General features: G+C 51.3%; 2 protein-coding genes across 12 annotated transcripts in view; one reads left to right on the top strand and one right to left on the bottom strand.

Annotated features, from left to right (window-relative positions):
• Positions 1-2983: 2983 nt before the first annotated feature.
• DBX1 (developing brain homeobox 1) lies at positions 2984-6475 on the top strand. The gene is made up of 4 exons (XM_053449122.1): positions 2984-3508; positions 4059-4160; positions 5535-5737; positions 5840-6475. Exons 1-4 carry the CDS (start codon positions 3163-3165, stop codon positions 6149-6151), a joined length of 963 nt encoding a protein of 320 aa, XP_053305097.1. The 5' UTR covers positions 2984-3162; the 3' UTR covers positions 6152-6475.
• A 5870-nt stretch (positions 6476-12345) lies between these two features.
• Positions 12346-23823, bottom strand: part of NAV2 (neuron navigator 2) — a 93375-nt gene continuing 81897 nt past the window's right edge. For all 11 annotated transcript variants that reach the window (XM_053448894.1, XM_053448892.1, XM_053448889.1 and 8 more), the window contains 16 exons: positions 23533-23616; positions 23286-23400; positions 22967-23112; positions 21185-21357; positions 20669-20822; positions 20342-20486; positions 19782-19879; positions 18567-18662; positions 18317-18485; positions 15261-15496; positions 14980-15134; positions 14828-14899; positions 14535-14731; positions 14280-14398; positions 13286-13489; positions 12346-12937 (listed from right to left, as the gene is read on the bottom strand). In XM_053448894.1, coding sequence (XP_053304869.1) covers positions 12812-12937; positions 13286-13489; positions 14280-14398; positions 14535-14731; positions 14828-14899; positions 14980-15134; positions 15261-15496; positions 18317-18485; positions 18567-18662; positions 19782-19879; positions 20342-20486; positions 20669-20822; positions 21185-21357; positions 22967-23112; positions 23286-23400; positions 23533-23616 — 2289 coding nt within the window. In that variant the 3' untranslated portion in view covers positions 12346-12811. The remainder of the gene's footprint in view (positions 12938-13285; positions 13490-14279; positions 14399-14534; positions 14732-14827; positions 14900-14979; positions 15135-15260; positions 15497-18316; positions 18486-18566; positions 18663-19781; positions 19880-20341; positions 20487-20668; positions 20823-21184; positions 21358-22966; positions 23113-23285; positions 23401-23532; positions 23617-23823) is intronic.

Consider the following 23823-nt stretch of genomic DNA (forward strand, 5'->3'; position numbering starts at 1 on the left):
GAGTCTCCGCCGCCATCTTGTCTCTATAAGAGCCGCCCCCTCGCTCTCCCTCACAAGCTCCCCACGTGTAGATCCTGATTGGTTCAGTTGATTATATAGGAAATAGCTCTATTTATCGTGTATGTTTACTGCTGCCTGAGAGTGATGGGGTTTTATCAGGTGGAAACCGTCAGACTAAACGGCGAGTCCCGTCCGAGCCGCGGCTTCATGGAGCGCAGCCAGGGGGCCGTTACGGACCTAACTGAGGACGAGAGACCCCTCTGCCCCGGGGGGGGGGATTTACCTTAAAAGCCACTTCAGCGCAGAGCGGATCATAGACAGTAAATCAATGAGATGTCCCGGCGGACAAAGAGCCGCAATGTCCTCCTCGGCAAATCAAAGAGCAACATGAATGACGAGGGGGCCGCTCCGGTGGGCGTCATCGCTTTATATTCTCCACAAGCTCATTGATTTCTTGACTCAGAGACAAAGAAAAGGTTCATTTAACCAAAAAGCCCTGAAAACAATAAACATTCCTGCCCCCAAAACCAATTTGCTGGATTTAGCGGCTCTTTTCTACGGGCAGAAAACGCTCGATTTGCAATCCCCCCCCAGAAAGTCGGGGCGAGCGTCGCGAAACGTTCCGGAATATTGGGAACCGGATTCTTTGGGAACCGGATTCTGCTGTAAAGCGTCAGCTTGCGCGCCGGGTCGGCCGTCAGACACGGGGGAGATTATGGCCGCCGGCGGCGCTCCGTAAATGGCTTCTTCATGCTCGGGGGGATAATAGCGTTTGAATGAGGAGCGAATACGGGGGTCGCCGTGTAAAAAACGCCACTTGGTCGGCGGCCGGTGAGCGCCTCGTCCTTTCTCTGCGGAAAACCAGTTAACCACCTGTCAGACCGGGGCACAAAGAGGCAGCCCCAGAAAGGGCCTTTTCATGCGCGCCTAATATATTTGTTCAGCCATTCACTTAATGAAGCAGATAAATGTGAGCCGAGACAATGGGCAAGTTAATCTATTTAGTAAAATGTGGGGGGACTCGGAGGGGACGTTAAAAAGCTACATTTTCATCTCAATGGCTGCGCTCCTCTGTTGGACTCACAAGCCCCGTGAATATCATTTGGGGTAAATGTGGCTTTAATGGCTTTAATTCACCCGCCAGCTGTTTTAGGAATTTCCTGAGAGCAAAACAAATGTGCCCGGCTCGGAAAACTGGTAATAATTCGTCTCAGTCACCCGGGCCAATCCGGCTCCCCGGCACGCCATCTGCGAGACTGGCACAAAAGAGGGATTTTCCACAAAAACACACCCGCAGTCCCAATGGCCGGGAGCCCCGGTAGCCCCGGTAGCCCTGGTAGCCCCAGTAGCCCCGGTAGCCCCGGTAGCCCCAGTAGCCCCAGTAGCCCCGGTAGCCCTGGTAGCCCCAGTAGCCCCGGTAGCCCCGGTAGCCCCAGTAGCCCCGGTAGCCCTGGTAGCCCCAGTAGCCCCGGTAGCCCCGGTAGCCCCAGTAGCCCCGGTAGCCCTGGTAGCCCCAGTAGCCCCGGTAGCCCCGGTAGCCCCAGTAGCCCCGGTAGTCCCAGTAGCCCCGGTAGCCCCAGTAGCCCCGGGGTAACAAGCTCTGCCTCTCCTCGCGTTTGTGGTCGTTGAAAATGAGTTTGTAATCAGTTCTTTTCAGGATCATCGTTTTAATGACAAAGAAGGAAATCATTCAGTAAAGTTTATTTACACAGAGGTGTCGGACCCAGTGACATGCTGGAGAGTTACTGAGAGGGTAGTGGATAAGTGGAACAGCCTCCCAGCAGAAGTGGTAGAGGGTAATACAGTGAGGGTATTAAACATGCAAGGGATAGACCGACGACTGATTAAATGCAACCTGCCTATTATTTAAACAGAGTATTAATACGAGTTGTCGGGGGCCGATCTGCCGGAGGGTTCCGGGTTGGTGGGGGGATGGGACGCACCCTTTACACTCCCTAAAACTCTGGAAGGGGATCAGGTCGCTGATGTTTTGGGATTTGCCCTTTTTTTTACAGATTGTCCTCATTTCTCTCTCTCTATAGAGGGACCCCCAGGAAATAGGGCCACGAATGTCACAGCGGGAGCCAAAGGAGGCATGCGGCGTCCCAACAACTGCCCCCAACACACATCAGGCGGGAAGCTGCCTGGCACGTCCACTCACACTCGGCGTGCATCTGGCAGACCATTACATCCACTCACACTCAGCATGCATCTCACAGACCCTGTTACATCCACTCACACTCAGCGTGCATCTCACAGCCTGTTACGTTCACTCACACTCAGCGTGCATCTCACAGCCTGTTACATCCACTCACACTCAGCGTGCATCTCACAGCCTGTTACGTTCACTCACATTGGGTATAAAATCTCTCACTTTTCGTGATTTTCTCCCAGATCCATAACTTTATAACAATTACGTTCAAAATAATTTCCTGATTAACTCTTTAATCCCTGAAGCCAGGATATTGGGACAAAAATCCAGACAAACTTCCCAAATCCCCCGAGCCAATCAAATCCAGCCTAGAAACTGCCCTTTGATGTAATTAGATGGAAAGGGTTAACTGCCTAATGTTATGATGGGCAATTTGTACAATTACCCCCGACTATTGCCGGCCGTCGTGGAATTGTATGAATATTTATTGATTTCTTTTCTGACCCCATAGCGGGGGGGGGGGGAGTTGGTGTGTGTGGCTGGGGGGGTATTGGTTTGGGGGGGGTAGTTATTACATCCCAAGCTCTCATTGCATTAATTCCCTTTCTTCGCTGGAAACTTTTAAATGGGCATTTAATGAGCCCGTGTGCTGCGTGTGAAGCGGCCCCGCGGGGACCCTCGGCAGGGACCCTCGGCAGGGACGTGTTCAGGAAGGCGGTCGGGATGCACAATTGATGAGCCTTTTGTGTATTGTCCGGAGTGCATAGAGCGCTGCCTCTCTATAAAGTCTAATCCCAGCCAGCCAATCACAGGGGCCGGAGGGCCATCAATGAACTCCACTGAAGAACTTTGCCGGGGCTCATTGTCTGAGCTGTCAGCGCTGAAAGGCCTTTGGGGAGCGTTTGCTATAAAACCCCAGCTCCGGGGTCCGGGGCAGACACAGCTCAGCCTGGATCCGGCAGGAGAGACCCCTTTCCTGCACTCTAGGGTAGTGACCGCAGCCGCTAAAGATGATGTTCCCGAGCCTCATAGCCCCCCCGGCCGTGTACCCCAACCTCCTGCGACCTACCCCCACCCTGAGTCTGCCGCAGTCCCTGCGCTCCGCGCTCACCAACCACTCCAGCTTTTTGGTGGAAGATCTCATCAGGATCAGCCGCCCGGCAGCATTCGTACCTCGGGCTGTGCCGCCGCCGAGCATGTCGCCGCCAACACCGGACAGCCCCAGCAACATCGCAGACGGCGTCCCCCCGGAGCTGGCGTCCTCCGGCAGGGGGGGAGCGGCCGCCAACTCTTCCAACAGCCCAACTTACCTAAAGTTTGGAGTCAACGCCATCCTCTCGTCGAACCCGAGGACAGGTGAGAGGGAAGCTTTAGGTCCGTTTCCCCCCCAAGCGATGGGGGAGACATCTCACCAAAAGTCCGGCACAGGACACCCCGGCGGGGGGGGGGTTAATGCGTAATTAGAGATATTTAATGATTTAAATATTATATTCCATAGATAGCTTTATACAGCCCTGGGGTCACTAAATCCCCCGCAGCTCACCCCCGGGGCAGTTTTCTAGATTCGATTTCTAAAGGTGGGTAGAAGCCAATGAGAGTCTAAAAGCTCTGAATTATAACCCAATTATCTCTTTTGTTATCGTCTATTAACTCGGCTATTGGGGGGGCTTTAAGTTAATGGTGGAATTGACTTAATTTAATTAGCAAGGAAATGGTGCGCTGATGAAAATGGGACCTCACAGTTTGGGTAAAATGATGCCGCTTTTTAATAAACATTTGGGAAAGTGCGGTGGCCGGGGTTTTGGGTTGTTTCGAGCCGTTTTTGTTAAATGACAGTGTTTTGGGCTGATTTGCAGAGTTTTGGGTCCGCAGACTCACGCGCTTCTTTCTGTTTTCTGGTTTTCAGAGTCGTCGCCGTTGCTGATTTCCAACGTCCCCCCGAAGACGTTCCCCTTCCCGTACTTTGAAGGATCCCTGCAGCCGTTCCTGCGCTCCTCCTATTACCCAGGTAGGTGTCCCCGCCGGTCGCCGCGCTCCCGGGGGTCTCCTTTGCGGGATCCATCTCGCCGATTGGTCGCACCGTTTAGTTCGGGCTCTGGCTGCTGGCACCGCATCGAGTCCCTGATCGGCTAATTAGCAGGAATTGTCCTCCTGAACACTCGAGGCGTTCCCCTCTCAGAGGAAATCTCGCCGGCTCTTCATGGCTGTTTCGTTCCCACAGAGTCCGTGAATTCTGCCACTGATTGCCAACAAAGCTTTCAGCGCCGTGACCAATTGTTTCAGCCACACACAGCCAGCGACCAGCAGCCGCTAATTCCCCATTAAGGGTCACATTCACAGGACCACATGGCCAGTTCCCTTTGGGCAGCACCGTAGAAATCGCCGCTTTCACAGCAAACGCCACATTTTTAACCAATTACAAGGAAACGTTTTAAAAACCCTTAGAGAAACGCCCCGATTCCGGGTCTGATTCCGGGTCTGATTCCGGGTCTGATTCCGGGTCTGATTCCGGGTCCGATTCCGGGTCTGATTCCCGGTCCAATTCCGGGTCCGATACCGGGTCTGATTCTGCGTCCGATACCGGGTCTGATTCCGGGTCTGATTCCGGGTCTGATTCCGGGTCTGATTCCGGGTCTGATTCTGCGTCCGATACCGGGTCTGATTCCCGGTCTGATTCCAGGTCCGATTCCCGGTCCGATTCCGGGTCCAATTCCGGGTCTGATACCGGGTCTGATTCCAGGTCCGATACCGGGTCTGATTCCGGGTCTGATTCCAGGTCCAGAGTGAAACTTTCACAAACCCAAAAGATCACAAATAAAAAAAAAAAGAAAAAATAGGAAAAGCGAAGTAAAAGCAGCCGTTCCCTTCCTGCTAACGGAATCCGATTCTATTCCAAATCCTATGAATTCCCCCCAAAGCCGAGCGAAGCGTCAGTGAATTTGTTTCGGTGTCCTTTTAGTGGGATGATTGAAGGGAAGGGTCCGCGGGCTGTGTCGGGGGTCTCCCACTGCCTGCCCCGCACTACTCTTGTGTTTAGTTTCAAAGTGTAAGCTCCTTTGTCCCCGTAACGTATGGCTTTAGCTGTCATGCCGGCCTTTTTCTGCTAGTTCATTACTAGACAATTACCGCTCGCGCTTCATTAGCCGCTCTGTTTCCTTCGGCTTTCGCTTTTCCTTTTCATCCTGCGAATGGCGTTGAGCGCTGGATGTGCTAATTAGCTGCAAACAGCATTCCTCGGGGGAGCGAAGAGACCCCCGGCGTCACACGAGATCCCCGCCGGCGCTCTTCGGGAATAAACCGGTTAAGACGGCGGATGAGCCGCGGGGGCCGAGGGCCGCACGCTTGCTTCTTTTTCTAAATGCTCATAACTTGTTTTTTGCAGCTTCCTCGTCGGTGGTCCCCATCCCCGGCACCTTCTCGTGGCCGCTGGCCGCCCGAGGAAAGCCGCGCAGGGGCATGCTGCGCCGGGCCGTGTTTTCCGACGTTCAGCGCAAGGCCCTGGAAAAGATGTTTCAGAAGCAGAAATACATCAGCAAACCCGACCGCAAGAAACTGGCCGGGAAACTGGGGCTCAAGGACTCTCAGGTGAGTCTCGAGACACACGGCGGCTTTACTATCAGATTAGGGGGTATCAGGGGCTGCGCACTGGACGCGGTTTTGCTTGATTTTGGTGGATTTTGGTTTCAGGTGAAGATCTGGTTCCAGAACCGGAGAATGAAGTGGAGGAACTGCAAGGAGCGCGAGCTGCTGTCCTCCGGGGGCTGCCGGGAACAGACTCTGCCCAACAAGTTTAACCCTCACCCGGATCTCAGCGACGTCGGAAAGGGGGGGGAAGATGCCCCGAGTCGGGGTAACAGCCCTGGACACAGAGCGTCCTACCGGTGCCCCGATCTCCACCTGCCCCCCTCTCCATGCGCGTCCAGCAGCCCCAGCAAACCCTCAGACTTCTCCGACTCCGAGGATGAGGACGGGGCCGGCGAGGAGATCACCGTGTCGTAGCCTCCCCACTCACACTCACAAGAACTCTGCAAACGTGTAAAAAACACTGACTTTAACCTGGAGAGATGTCTCCTCGGGGAGCCCGGGCTGTCCGGCGCGGCCCCCCACCTACCCGCCTGTCTGCTTTCTATACGACGGACACGCTTGCACGGATCTGCCAGGCGGGGACGGACGGACCGGCCTCTGATATTTCTTTTGTGAATTATAACTTATAAAGAAGCATTTATTTTGTATTGTATAAATGTACAGATTTTTAAATATGTATATAAATCGGGCAATTGGGGGCCAAATAAAGAGTAGAGATTTTCATTTTTTATCACTACATTTCGTGGTCTAATCGGTCATTTAACTAATTACACGTAAATCGTACTTTATGTTAAAGAGATTTTGTATCAATGATACATTTCCAGATATAAAGAGGATCATGGGAAAAATAAAAAGTAAAAAATATTTACATTGATGGAAAATTCCGTAAATTGCTGAAATCTTTACATTTTTTCTGTTTCGCCTGCTGTATAAATTCCCGGCCGGAGACAGCGGGCAGATTTAGAAAAGACTTTGGGATCCCCGACCCACGTACATAGAAACCCAGACCCCGCCGGCAGAACGGCCCCCGACGGCCCTCGTCTAGTCGCCCGTTTCTCCTGCTGTAAAAACCTTAATCAGTCGTTGGTCTCGTCTTAGATTCAGGAGCCGTATGTCTATCGCATGCATGTTTAATCCCCTCACTGTATTACCCTCTACCACTTCTGCTGGGAAGCTGTTCCACTTATCTACCACCCTCTCAGTATGGTAAAACCTCCTCATATTACACGTGAGCCCCTGGTTTTAGATTAAGTGCTTTTGTTCCGACGTCTCTCACAGGCGCCGGGCCGTAGCTCTCCTTCATTCGATTTATATACGTTCCCTCATTCAGAGAGGAGTGCGACTGGACGATGGTCGGTGGCCGCGGTTCTCCGTGGCCAGCTGGGCCAGTAAGTGGCCGTCTTTACTGTATAGATTATTCGCTGAGATCAGATTTAAGTTTCCCGGCCCGGGAAAAAAAAGCGGAAACAATTTACAGATTTTAACGCAACAAGAAGACAAACAAATCCAAGCAAACAAAGAACCGGATACACTCCGCATACACTCCGCATACACTCCGGATACACTCCCCATACACTCCGCATACACTCTGCAAACACTCCGGATACACTCCGCATACACTCCGGATACACTCCCCATACACTCCGCATCCACTCCACATACACTCCCCATACACTCCACATACACTCCCGATACACTCCGCATACACTCCCGATACACTCCGGATACACTCCCCATACACTCCACATACACTCCCGATACACTCCGCATACACTCCCGATACACTCCGGATACACTCCCCATACACTCCCCATACATTCCCGATACACTCCGCATACACTTCGCATACACTCCGCAAACACTCCCCATACACTCCGCATACACTCTGCAAACACTCCGGATACACTCCGCATACACTCCACATACACTCCCGATACACTCCGCATACACTCCCCATACATTCCCGATACACTCCGCATACACTTCGCATACACTTCGCATACACTCCGCAAACACTCCCCATACACTCCGCATACACTCTGCAAACACTCCGGATACACTCCGCATACACTCCCCAAACACTCCCCATACATTCCCGATACACTCCGCATCCACTCCCCATACACTCCGCATACACTCCGCATCTACTCCCCATACACTCCGCATCCACTCCCCATACACTCCGCATACACTCCGCATACACTCCGCATCCACTCCCCATACACTCCGCATCCACTCCACATACACTCCCGATACACTCCGGATACACTCCCCATACACTCCCGATACACTCCGCATACACTCCCCATACACTCCGCATACACTCCCCATACACTCCCCATACACTCCGCATACACTCCGCATACACTCCCCATACACTCCCGATACACTCCGCATACACTCCACATACACTCCCGATACACTCCGGATACACTCCCCATACACTCCACATACACTCCGCAAACACTCCCGATACACTCCCGATACACTCCCCATACACTCCCGATACACTCCCCATACACTCCCGATACACTCCCGATACACTCCGCATACACTCCGCATACACTCCGCATACACTCCCGATACACTCCGCATACACTCCGGATACACTCCCCATACACTCCACATACACTCCGGATACACTCCGCATACACTCCCCATACACTCTGCATACACTCCGGATACACTCCCCATTCACTCCGCAAACACTCCCCATACACTCCCCATACACTCCCGATACACTCCGCATACACTCCGCATACACTCCCCATACACTCCGCATACACTCCCGATACACTCCGCATACACTCCGCAAACACTCCCCATACACTCCGCATACACTCCCCATACACTCCGCATACACTCCCGATACACTCCGCATACACTCCCGATACACTCCCCATACATTCCCGATACACTCCGCATACACTTCGGATATACTCCGCATACACTCCACATACACTCCGGGTACATTAAGCATACACTCGGGATACATTCTGGATACACTCCGCATACACTCCGCATACACTCTGGATACATTCCGCATACACTCCGGATATATTGTGGATACGTTCCGGATACATTATGGATACACTCCGGCTATATTGTGGATACGTTCCGGATACATTATGGATACATTCCGCATACACTCCGGATATATTGTGGATACGTTCCGGATACATTGTGGATACGTTCCGGATACATTATGGATACTTTCCGGATACATTGTGTATAATCTCTCCAGAAGCTGCGGTTTAAGCCAATTGTTCCTTTCCCATTTGTTTTTGCGACCATTAAAAGCAGTTCCGCCCCTAACCCTTTAACAATGTGTCTTTAGGTGATAAATAAAATTAATATGATGTCATAATGATTTGTATTTACCTGGGCAGAGGTAAACAGGACCCCATTTAACGAGGACTGTGCTGCCCCCTGGTGGTCGCATTAATAATGACTCCAGCAGGAACGCTCAGTGTTTCTCATCACGTTGGTCTGTGTTTTACAGAGCAGTTTATTGGTTTCCATGGTAACTGCCCCACATTTCACACTAGGTCTCAGGATGACTCTGCAAGTCACTCTCATTTTTATCGTGCTCACAGATTATGGATGTGAAGACCCTTTTAGAATCATTACAGGGACCGGTGTGGGAAATAAACCAAATTCCTCTTCTTTACACCATTTCCCATCCATGAATTAAAATCCCCGATTCTCTGCCTCGTACCGTCCCATCTCCAAAACACGGGGAAAACCTCTGAAAAAGATATGTTGGATGCGACCTGCTGCAGATCCTCGCCCAGATGCGTTCTGCTGCAGATCCTCGCCCAGATACGTTGGATGCGACCTCCTTAAGATCCTCACCCAGATGCGTTCTGCTGCAGATCCTCACCCAGATACGTTGGATGCGACCTGCTGCAAAACCTCGCCAAGATACGTTGGATGCGACCTGCAGCAGATCCTCGCCCAGATACTTTGGATGCGACCTGCTGCAAAACCTCACCCAGATACGTTGGATGCGACCTGCAACAGATCCTCGCCCAGATACTTTGGATGCGACCTGCTGCAGATCCTCACCCAGATGCGTTGGATGCGACCTGCTGCAGATCCTCACCCAGATGCGTTGGATGCGACCTGCTGCAGATCCTCACCCAGATACGTTAGATGCGACCTGCTGCAGATCCTCACCCAGATACTTTGGATGCGACCTGCAGCAGATCCTCGCCGAGATACTTTGGATGCGACCTGCTGCAAAACCTCACCCAGATACGTTGGATGCAACCTGCAACAGATCCTCGCCCAGATACTTTGGATGCGACCTGCTGCAGATCCTCACCCAGATGCGTTGGATGCGACCTGCTGCAGATCCTCACCCAGATGCGTTGGATGCGACCTGCTGCAGATCCTCGCCCAGATACTTTGGATGCAACCTGCTGCAGATCCTCGCCCAGATACTTTGGATGCGTTCTGCTGCAGATCCTCGCCCAGATACTTTGGATGCGACCTGCTGCAGATCCTCGCCCAGATACTTTGGATGCGTTCTGCAGCAGATCCTCGCCCAGATACGTTGGATGCGTTCTGCTGCAGATCCTCGCCCAGATGCGTTGGATGCGACCTGCTGCAGATCCTCGCCCAGATACGTTGGATGCGACCTGCTGCAGATACTCAGTTTACTGAAACCATCCGTTGCCGCGCCGACCTCCTGACATGACTATGCAGATTATTATTATGATTATTAGTCCATAAACGCCCCATTACATCCATTCCCCCATCCTGTCTCCCGTCTCGCTTCCTCCAGGAGGACACCGGCCGTGGCCCCGGGTCACCCCGCATCAAACGCTTCCTCTCTCCTTACCTTTCAGCGGATGCAGTCTAATCTACCCGCGTGTGGGGTCTCGGAGAGAGCGTTAGGAGACGCCCCGGCACCAGACCCTGAGATCTGCTTCTCGGCCACGAGCGTTACTCGTCCAGATCTATCAGCCGGCGGCGACCGGACGGAAACTTCGGTTTCACAAAACGCAATTATCGGATTTCCCAAGAATTTAATTCCTTGATTAACGGCAACGTAGCGGCTTACGGCGCTTGGAGGCGATAAAACGAGAGGCGGCGGCGTGTGAATAAATAAGAGGCGATTTTATTGGTAATAATTTAAGACGATACAATCATCCGTTCTTTGTGACACGCGACATGATCTGATGCGACCACGCCAGAAATCAGAGCAACAAAATAATCATCAGGAATAACCCGGGTGAAAAACACACCGTTACACAAAATACCCCCAATTCTTTCTTAAAAAAAGACTAGAAAATGTCATCAAAAATGCAGCAGTATAACCAAATATTTACACTTTTATGTTACAGAGAAAAATGTACATCCGGTGATAAACCCGACGCGGCCGCACCAAGCACCCGCGGGACGCCGCCGGCAGATCGGGCGCCACGAACCCCACAGAACCGGCTGACGGCCGGCGCTTGCTTTCTGGAATAACCACCCGGAGGTTGCATAGAATGTGGCTGAATTCCAGTGCGACGGATCCAGGACCGGTGGAAAGATTCGTCGCTCTGTTCCCGATCGTCACCGTCCGGGTTTCACTTTACCGTGATAATCTAATATTACGCACCAAAACATGACACGCGTGTTCCCAGCACGGAACATATTGCGGGAAATGGCTGTTTTATAGCAATTATCTGCGCTCGGCTCATTAAACATTCAGCTGAACGCAATAAGCTCCATCCCGGGAGTGGCGCCAGCGCTGGCCGCTACCGTCTGAGCTCAATAACCAGATCAAGCCCTTCCGTGTTTTTTAACCCAAATAGCCAGAAAAGGCGAATGTTGGCGAGTGCCGGCAGACATCCCCCCCCCCCCGACCGCCGCCGTCCCAGCGAGTCCTAAAAAAGTCATTTGAATAAGAACATGAGGTATCTGTGAAACGGGGGATCCCAGCGGCCGGCACCAGCGGGGGATTCCGGGGCATCACGCGAGTCGCGGTACGGATCCAGCGACATAAGCTGCGGCCGGCCAGAACCGCGATCCACTTTCCCCGGGTCGGGGATCTCACTCAGGCAGTGCTTCCGAAACCGGATTTCTAGCCCTCGACGGAAATGAAGAGCCGTTACGCAGCGGTAACAGAACCAGGCGGCGGTAACGGAACCAGTCGCCGGTAACGGAACCAGGCGGCGGTAACGGAACCAGGCGGCGGTAACAGAACCAGTCGCCGGTAACGGAACCAGTCGGCGGTAACGGAACCAGTCGGCGGTAACGGAACCAGTCGGCGGTAACGGAACCAGTCGGCGGTAAGGCATGGCTTGGAGAATCAGCACCATAGGATGGGTCACGGAACGCGTGACGGACGGGGGCTCTCGAGCTTTTACCTGAGGGGCGGCTGCACGTAGAACCTTAATATTAAAGCGGTCAGCGCTGCGCAAAGAGCAACGCAACGAGGAGAGGAGAGCGCGGATCGGAGCCCCGAAACCCGCCGTCCGCACGCGGTGATATTCCGCCCCGACTCTCTGTTCAGCAGTTCATAAAACGATGACGACGACGAGTGACGAGTTCAGTGCAGATCGCAGACAAAACTTTCTTTAACTGGAAAAGTCAACCCGTCATGCGAGGAGAAATTTTTGGTATTTAGATGATATTTTTTATCGTTCGCTGTGATGTAAGAAGTTACAGAAATGGTTAAATCTCGGGGAGGAGAATGTCACATTAGACGAGGTCAGTAGTATCGTTGGCGCCGTTAGCAGCCAGTGCCCAGCATGCCGCTCCAAGCAACGTGGCACCTCCGTCCCGGGTGAGCGTGGCCGTCCCGATTAGATCCCTCACCCCTCGGAGTGCCCGTCTCTGCCGGACCCCTCACCCCATTTCAGATTCTTTCTGTTCCTTTTTTTTTCATCTACAGAACTAAAGTCTTCAGTGTTTGCGACAAAGTCTGACGGCGAATAAACCTTGCAGTGCATAATGTGACGTGGCATAAAACCCAGAATGCTTCACGCGGCGCCTGCGCCTGCTTTAAATAGACTCAAAGTGTCTTATGGTGGAGGTCCCGCTCCGGCCTCTCGGTACGGGGGGCTTCGCTCCTCCGGCTCACAGCGTGGACTCCAGCGACGAGTCCAAGATGTCGTCTTGGTGGCTGTTGCTGTTCGAGTCGCTGTCGTAACTCTGAGGGCTGGAATAGTTGGCAGCTTCCTGAAGCCTCATCAGCATATTCATCTGCAAGAAACAGCGAGATCCGCCAGCTTGAACACGGAAACGCAATCTGCCTGGACGCCCTGCAAGGCGATGCCGGGACGCCCCCAGCAAGGCGATGCCGGGACGCCCCCAGCAAGGCGATGCCGGGACGCCCAGCAAGGCTATGCCGGGACGCCCCCAGCAAGGCGATGCCGGGACGCCCAGCAAGGCGATGTCGGGACGCCCCCAGCAAGGCGATGCCGGGACAACCCCAGCAAGACGATGCCGGGACAACCCCAGCAAGGCGATGCCAGGACGCGTTCCCTCCACCATCCCCTTCATGCGGGAGAAACAAAGTAACCGAGGGGAAGGGAAACGCGTTGCACTCACCAGCGGATCGCCCTCCGCACTCCCGGATGGAACGTGTTTACTGGACGCTCCCTCCCTCTGTACCGAATACCCGTCGAAGCCCACGTCTTCGGGTCGCAGCTGCAGTAAGGTGGGCCACTCGTGCTGCTGTGGGACCGCCGTCCACGGATATGTGTCCATTACCCACCTGGCAGGGTCTTCCCACGGGGCTCGTCTTCCATACAGCTGGTGAGAAGAAACAGTAAGACGGGCGCATCGGGGGCAAAGCATTCTCTGAATCATTCTGAAATAATTGCTCTGAAGCAAAGATGGAGATCTCGCATCCATGAGATGAAGAACTACTAGAGTGCAATAAATGTAACCGCCATGTGTGATCTTATATCGGAAACAATTAAGTGGCCACCATCAGTTCCCACACAACTAAATATTCATATTATTATATATAACTATATTACATATATTTTATACATTAATTATATTATATTTTATACTTATTACATTATATAAAATATAATTACATATAATATACTATAATATATAAAATATATTATAATATATAAAATATAATAATGTATAAAGTATAATATATCATATATAAAATATATCTTATATAAAATAAATAATATATATTATACATTATATATTTTATATTATTGTATTTTGTATATTATACATTATTTTATTATACATTATTATATTCTGTATATTATACATTATTATATTTTATATATTAGATATTATACTTTATACATTATTATATTTTATATATTATACATGATATATTATTGTATTTTGTATATTATACATTATATTTTATATATTATTATATTATTAGATATTATACTTTATACATTATTATATTTTATATATTATACATGATATATTATTGTATTTTGTATATTATACATTATATTTTATATATTATTATATTATTAGATATTATACTTTATACATTATTATATTTTATATATTATACATTATACAGTATTGTATTTTAGCTTGTGGGGGATCTCACCTGCAGACCCTCCCTGACCGCCTCCAGCAGGTACGGAATAATGGAATAGTTCCACAGGTCTGTAAACCAAACTCGTGAGCCGTCCACATCTATCGGGCAGGAGAGGAACAGCCGAGGCCCTGAAGGGAAGATTAAGAGATCGTCATAAATCACGCTGTGGTAGTAGTTGCACCAACTACAGGTGGGGTCGGTTCTGGAAACCAGGTCTATTAGCGAAGCACACGCTGCAAGATACGGAAGGGAATGAAATCTCACCGATGGTCACGTCCGAGGAGCTGTGCGCTTCCAGGAACTTGTTGAGATGTTGCCAAACCTTGGGGATCCAGTCTATGATTTTAACCAATTCAGGGTTTCTCGTTCTGGAGCTGATTTCTGTCTCGATGAGTTTTCTCCGAAGGAATCGTCCAAGGAAGCCCTTTATCGGCTCGGTGTGATTAGCACACAGAACCCACCTGTGCAGCAAACAGACAACTCGCGTTATATTCCTGTTTAGCCCATTGCACCAGCGGCCCCCGAATATCTGGGCAGCAGTTCTTCTCCCGGCCTACCTGAAATTGTGGTGGAGCTGGAGGTTGGGTGTGGATGACGTGGCCTGATTCATGGTGCCGATGATATACGGACTGAGAACAAAAACACAACGTTACTTTCTAGTCCGACAGAGCCGCTCCGGCGCAGCCGACCGAGGAGACGCTTTACGCACCATCTGTGGTATTTGCAGTTTAAGAGGCCGTTGAAGATCTCGGCCAGGGAGCTGACGTGATGCAGATTGTCCAGGATGACCACCAGAGGTAAGTCGGCCGCGTTGTTCTTGCTGTTACACTGATCGGCCAGGTTGGACAGGTACTGCCGCAGCTCCTGCGCGTACAAAGCACGTCACACATTATATATATATATAGATATATATATATATATAATATATAGAAAATCGCCGGGTTCTAGATCCCCGGTTATTAGATCGCAATATATTCTAGATTTCTTTACCTTGCTGGATTTGTGGTCTACGTTGAACGTAGCGATTGCCCCGTCGCCGAGCTCTCTGCCCTCTCGCAGGACCATGTACTCGGACAGACGGCTGGCCAGGTAGGTTTTTCCAGTCCCGCTCGGCCCGGACAGGATAATTCTCCTGTGTTCCGCTAACAGCGAGACATATCTCTGAAGGATCGGTCTCGGGATCAGAGTCTCGAACACCAAGGCGTCCAAACTGTTCTCCGAGAGGCCTGGAAAATCAGGAACATTAATCATTAGAAACCAGTTCAAACCGCTGCTATTCCGTAACAGGTCTACATGTCTACTTAAATGTATATACACACAGTATACCCACACAGTATACCCTATATACACACACAATATACCCTATATACACACACACACCTTCACACAGTATATATACAGTATACCTTATATACCCACACAGTACACCCTATATACACACACAATATACCCTATATACACACAGTATACCTATATACACACACACAATATACCCTATACACACACACACACACCTTCACACAGTATATATACAGTATACCTTATATACCCACACAGTATACCCTATATACACACACAATATACCCTATACACACACACAATATACCCTATACACACACACCTTCACACAGTATACCTTATATACCCACACAGTATACCCTATATACACACACAATATACCCTATATACACACAGTATACCCACACAGTATACCTGTATACACACACAATATACCCTATATACACACAGTATACCCACACGATATACCCTATATACACAGACACACCTTCACACAGTATATATACAGTATACCCTATATACACACACACAGTATACCCTATATACACACACACACACCTTCACACAGTATATATACAGTATACCTTATATACACACACACAGTATACCCTATATACACACACACACCTTCACACAGTATATATATATACAGTATACCTTATATACACACACACAGTATACCCTATATGCACACACACACACACACCTTCACACAGTATATATACAGTATACCTTATATACACACACAGTATACCCTATATACACACAGTATACCCACACAATATACCCTATATACACACACAATATACCCTATATACATACAGTATACCCACACAATATACCCTATATACACACACACCTTCACATAGTATATACACAGTATACCCTATATACACACACAACATACCCTATATGCACACACACACACCTTCACACAGTATATATACAGTATACCTTATATACACACACAGTATACCCTATATACACACAGTATACCCACACAATATACACACACACACACACACACACCTTCACACAGTACATATACAGTATACCTTATATACACACACAGTATACCCTATATACACACACAGTATACCCTATCTACGGTATATACACACAGTATACCCTATGTACATACAGTATACCCACACAATATACCCTATATACACACACACACCTTCACACAGTATATATACAGTATACCCTATATACACACAGTATACCCACACAATACACCCTATATATACACACACACACCTTCACACAGTATATATACAGTATACCTTATATACACACACAGAGTATACCCTATATACACACACAATATACCCTATATACACACAGTATACCCTATGTACATACAGTATACCCACACAATATACCCTATATACACACACACACACCTTCACACAGTATATATACAGTATACCCTATATACACACAGTATACACACACAATATACCCTATATACATACAGTATACCCACACAATATACCCTATATACACACACACAACCTTCACACAGTATATATACAGTATACCTTATATACCCACACAGTATACCCTATATACACACACAATATACCCTATATACACACACACAGAATATACCCTATACACACACACACCTTCACACAGTATACCTTATATACCCACACAGTATACCCTATATACACACACAATATACCCTATATACACACAGTATACCCACACAGTATACCCTATATACACACACAATATACCCTATATACACACAGTATACCCACACAATATACCCTATATACACAGACACACCTTCACACAGTATATATACAGTATACCTTATATACACACACACAGTATACCCTATATGCACACACACACACCTTCACACAGTATATATACAGTATACCTTATATACACACACAGTATACCCTATATACACACAGTATACCCACACAATATACCCTATATACACACACAATATACCCTATATACATACAGTATACCCACACAATATACCCTATATACACACACACACCTTCACATAGTATATATACAGTATACCCTATATACACACACAATATACCCTATATACACACACACCTTCACACAGTATATATACAGTATACCTTATATACACACACAGTATACCCTATATACACACAGTATACCCACACAATATACCCTCTATATACACACACACACACACCTTCACACAGTACATATACAGTATACCTTATATACACACACAGTATACCCTATATACACACACAGTATACCCTATATACACACACAGTATACCCTATGTACATACAGTATACCCACACAATATACCCTATATACACACACACACCTTCACACAGTATATATACAGTATACCCTATATACATACAGTATACCCACACAATATACCCTATATACACACACACAACCTTCACACAGTATATATACAGTATACCTTATATACCCACACAGTACACCCTATATACACACACAATATACCCTATATACACACACACACACAGTATACACACACACAGTATATGCACACACAGTATATACAGACGCGAGTGCTGCCCCCTGCAGTATACGGGATGCACGGCTGACTAAGTGACTCCCTTTTATGAGTTCATACATATCACATACTGCAGGGGCCACTACCTCTCCTGGTCAGCAATATAATAAAATTAAATGCGTCATGAAGACACGCGACACGCGACACGCAACACGCGGCACGCCCCAGGACAATAACCCCGACACACCTTTCAGCGAGACGGAGATCGTGTTATTCTCTCCCACAAGATACCCGCAGGGAAGCAGCTCCGGCGCCCCCGCGCTCCCGGACCGCTTTATTTCACCGATGCTGTAAGCAGTAACGCTGTCGGAGTTCAAACCCAACTGACTCACGGGGTCAACGTGAACGACGTATTCCTGCAAGACAGCCCGGAAAACTTAAGCATTTACCCGCGATGCATGAAATGCACATGAAACGTGCCACATGCGACACCTCACCTTAAACAATCTCTTTATAACGCCGTCCAGCACATCCCACTTTGTCTTTCCTCCAACGCCAATACATCCAATAAGGAACATGCGCGGCCGGCAATCCTACAAAAAAAGAGAACCGATGGTGGCTTATTCCATTCAAACGATTCGCGCAATACACTGACCGCTGGCCTATCGAGAAGCCTGTACCCCTGTACCCCGTCTCCCGATCCCCGTAAAGCCCCGTCTGCCGCTCTGCTCCCCCGTAAAGCCCCGTCTCCCGCTCTACTCCCCCGTAAAGCCCCGTCTCCCGCTCTGCTCCCCCGTAAAGCCCCGTCTCCCGCTCTGCTCCCCCGTAAAGCCCCGTCTCCCGCTCTACTCCCCCGTAAAGCCCCGTCTCCCGCTCTGCTCCCCCGTAAAGCCCCGTCTCCCACTCTGCTCCTCCATCTCCCGCTCTGCTCCCCCGTAAAGCCCCGTCTCCCGCTCTGCTCCCCCGTAAAGCCCTGTCTCCCGCTCCCCGTAAAGCCCCGTCTGCCGCTCTGCTCCCCCGTAAAGCCCCGTCTCCCACTCTGCTCCTCCATCTCCCGCTCTGCTCCCCCGTAAAGCCCCGTCTCCCGCTCTGCTCCCCCGTAAAGCCCTGTCTCCCGCTCCCCGTAAAGCCCCGTCTCCCGCTCTGCTCCCCCGTAAAGCCCCGTCTCCCGCTCTGCTCCCCCGTAAAGCCCCGTCTCCCGCTCTGCTCCCCCGTAAAGCCCCGTCTCCCGCTATGCTCCTCCGTAAAGCCCTGTCTCCCGCTCTGCTCCCCCGTAAAGCCCCGTCTCCCGCTCTGCTCCCCGTAAAGCCCCGTCTCCCGCTCTGCTCCCCCGTAAAGCCCCGTCTCCCGCTCTGCTCCCCGTAAAGCCCCGTCTCCCGCTCTGCTCCCCGTAAAGCCCCGTCTCCCGCTCTGCTCCCCGTAAAGCTCCGTCTCCCGCTCTGCTCCTCCGTCTCCCGCTCTGCTCCCCCGTAAAGCCCCGTCTCCCGCCCTGCTCCTCCGTAAAAGCCCCGTCTCCCGCTCTGCTCCCCCGTAAAGCCCCGTCTCCCGCCCTGCTCCCCCGTAAAGCCCCGTCTCCCGCTCTGCTCCTCCGTCTCCCGCTCTGCTCCCCCGTAAAGCCCCGTCTCCCGCTCTCCTCTAGCTCTGTGTACCTCAGACCCCATAATCTCGCCCCGCACACCCCTCGTGCCGCTCAATAAATGACAGACATTCACCTCTCTCCATTTAACTTCCTCTTGAAAGCTGACGACAATCTTCACGCGTCGGGCTTCCTTCCTCAGGGTCCCGTCGGCTGCATCTTCCAGGAGCATATCTGCAAAAGGAGAGCGAATCAGGAACCGAAGCTCAGACAGAAAGCAGAGGCTCTAGAACATTCCGCCTCCTCTGGACCGGTTTTAAGATTTCGGTAATTCTGCGTAATTAGTAACGAGTTAAATCACTGAACGTCCGCGGCTCTCGGGGTTCCGGAGATCAAACAGAAAGCTCTTCCCAGAAATGAACGACTAGAACTTTCTCTCATAAACAATAAAAAGTAACCCGTTTAATGTAACAGCTGATAATGTGCTGCTCGTTATTACCCAGAATCCCTCTGGACCAGGACCGGTTTCTGACCCGAGAAGGGTCGTTCTGCTGCATTTAGACCCCAGGAAGCCGCTGATAGATTCCATGTAGCGCGGGAAGAGCGTCGGCCGTCAGACGAGGAGTAAATCCTTAATAACCCCAATCTATTAACGAGGAACCCCCCCACCCCCACGCGCTCTCTCCGGGGACTCACCCAGACTGGAGGACTCGGTCAGGCCCACGCTGGGCTGCGCAGGGACCACCGACTGCCTTGGAGACGATGAAATAGGAATCTGAGATCGGCCTGAATTTTCTGCCTTTAAACGGTCGTTTTCAGCTTTGAGTTTTTCGACCTCACTCTGAAAAAAGCAATGAAAAGGATTAAAGACGCCGGCGAGGCTTCCTCGGTTTGTAACGCCGGGGAGCGACCGTCGGCGATCGGGACCAGCGTGCTGCGCAGATCTCACGGTCCTGAGACGTCTATACGACCCCCGGGCACCGAGCCAGCAATCCGCCCCCCCCACAGCCATCGGCGGGGTACCTGCATCCGGTTCATGGCCTCCCTGAGCTGGTCCAGCTGATGAGCGGAGCTCAGAGCCTCCAGCCGGATGTCCGTCAGCTTCATCTCCTTGTCCCGGAGCTCGTTGCGGAGCTGGAGGACGCTCTCCGCCTCGTTCTCCACGCAGTCCGGAACGCTAGAGGAAAAGTCACATCGATTAAAAACCAGCAGCGCTCGGCGTCACCGGCGAAGAGAACACCCCGGGCTCTTAGTAGGACCTCCCGGCAGGAGAGGCTGCACGCTTCCTCCTCGCACACGGATCTAACACGTCGATTTATCACGTGGCGCTAGACACACGGTACGAGGACAGACAATAAAAGAGATGACACGGCAGCCGGCACAGAAAACACTAAAAACCACTAAAACCATTAAAACCAATAAACACAAAAACGCTTCCCGGGAACCCAGGAACCCAGGAACGAGTCCACCTGGAGACATCTCTCCATCCAGAAAACACGGAACGTTCCCGCATCACACGCCGGTAAATAACGCACTCACAGGGAGGTGGAGAGCGAGCCACGCATGAGCGGCGTGGAAAGGGCCGACCCGTTGTGGGGTAACTTCGGGGAAGACGGGAGGGACGAGTCGGTCATCTCCTCGATGTCGGAATGAGAAGAAGCCGATTTGGGAGATTTCTTTTTGCCGAACGCTTGTTTGAAGGAACTTCTCAGCTGAAAGAGAAGCGAAAAAAATACAACAACCGCTGGAAAACCCAAAACGACAGCAAACTGCAACGACACGAATGGATGGAAACGTGTGTGGCCCCCATAGGTGGGGCCCGAGGATGCGCATGCACACAGACAATCAGGGACGGATGGAGGGGCAGCGGTGACTTTGGGTGGGAATGGTGGCGCTTGGAATCGGCAGTAATTGGCTGGCTTACCTCGTTAACCTGTCAGAGGCCACGCAAGCGAAACAAACGGGGAGAAAAACAGAAAACAAGCATTTTAGCAAACAGATCCGTGGACACACAACGCGCAGGTTCAAACACACAGAGACACGGGTCCTGGCCACGGACGGACACTTATTAACGGGACACACAGAGCAAACGACCCCCCCCCGTACTAACACCATCGCGTGAGCAGCCGGCCGGTACTAACAGCATCACACGAGCCCCGGCCGGTACTAACAGCATCACACGAGCCCCGGCCGGTACTAACAGCATCACAAGAGCCCCGGCCGGTACTAATAGCATCACACGAGCCCCGGCCGGTACTAACAGCATCACACGAGCCCCGGCCGGTACTAGCAGCATCACACGAGCCACGGCCGACCGGTACTAACAGCATCACACGAGCCACGGCCCACCGGTACTAAAAGCATCACACGAGCCCCGGCCGGTACTAGCAGCATCACACGAGCCCCGGCCGGTACTAACAGCATCACACGAGCCCTGGCCGGTACTAGCAGCATCACACGAGCCACGGCCGGCCGGTACTAACAGTATCACACGAGCCACGGCCGGTACTAGCAGCATCACACGAGCCACGGCCGACCGGTACTAACATCCTCACACGAGCCACGGCCGACCGGTACTAACAGCATCACATGAGCCACGGCCAACCGGTACTAACAGCATCACACGAGCCCCGGCCGGTACTAACAGCATCACACGAGCCCCGGCCGGTACTAACAGCATCACACGAGCCCCGGCCGGTACTAACAGCATCACACGAGCCATGGCCGACCGGTACTAACATCCTCACACGAGCCACGGCCGACCGGTACTAACACCATCACACGAGCCATGGCTGACCAGTACTAAAAGCATCACACGAGCCACGGCCGGCCGGTACTAACAGCATCACACGAGCCCCGGCCGGTACTAACAGCATCACACGAGCCATGGCCGACCGGTACTAACATCCTCACACGAGCCACGGCCGACCGGTACTAACATCCTCACACGAGCCACGGCCGACCGGTACTAACAGCATCACATGAGCCACGGCTGACCAGTACTAAAAGCATCACACGAGCCACGGCCGGCCGGTACTAACAGCATCACACGAGCCACGGCCGGCCGGTACTAACAGCATCACACGAGCCACGGCCGGCCGGTACTAACAGCATCACACGAGCCACGGCCGACCGGTACTAACAGCATCACACGAGCCACGGCCGACCGGTACTAACACCATCACATGAGCCACGGCCGGCCGGTAATAACATCCTCACACGAGCCACGGCCGGCCGGTACTAACACCATCACATGAGCCACGGCCGGTGTTCGTTCGGTTGCCCCCCAGCGGACCTGGATTAACCCCCTGTCTTCCGTACCCAGTTTTTGCGTTTCTTCCTCTTGCAGTCGCTGTCCACGTTGCTGCCGACGCTCGAGTGGCTGGTTCCGCTGTTGATGCTGGAGACGCTGTCTGACGAATGCTGTCTCCGGATCCGCAGGTCAGCAGACTGGGGCGTCCCGTTCCCTGCAACATTCACTGTAATTACCCCCCGCGCGTGGACTGCCCCGTGGCAACACCTGGGGTAACGCCGCTGTATCAGGAACGCTGCGTTCACACTGATTATTATTGATTGATCTGTACAGCGGCGTCATATTCCGTGGCGCACTCCGGAGGGCCCCCTGAGGCTGGTTACTCACCTTTGCAGCTCAGTTCCGGGGGGGCGTTGATGACGCCGTTGATGGCCGCCTGCGCCGCCGCGTTCTGCTTCTTCAGCAGCTCGATGGTTTTCCGGAGCTCGTTCAGCTCTGAATCCTGCAGAAAACGGGAAACGTTCAACGCGACAAAGAGGGCCATTTAAAAAGTTAGGGGCCGTGGTCAAGGTTACAGTTTAGGGCCCACGTCCCGGCACTGCTGATCTGCCCAGGGGCGGAATAACGTTCTCACCTTCTGCTCCGCAGACATGGTCAGACTCTGCAGCCGGATGGTCATGTTACTCAGACTCTGTTCGAAAGCGGCCACAAGATGAGCCTGAAACGAGAAGCCCGTTAACCTGCGATCGCCCGAAGCAGCGGACAGTGGCCCCGGGGGGGGGGGGGGTGGCGGCGATGGGTGTTAGCCGGGGGCCCCGTCTTCATGCCGGACCGAAGTGGATTTGAGTTCTTTCAGCGGTTTGTGAGCCTGAGTATCGTTACCGTTAATCAGACGGATACTCGGGGTTTCTGGATTAACCCCGTC

This window comes from Spea bombifrons, chromosome 10 (assembly GCF_027358695.1).
Source record: "Spea bombifrons isolate aSpeBom1 chromosome 10, aSpeBom1.2.pri, whole genome shotgun sequence".
Lineage (NCBI taxonomy): Eukaryota > Metazoa > Chordata > Amphibia > Anura > Pelobatidae > Spea > Spea bombifrons.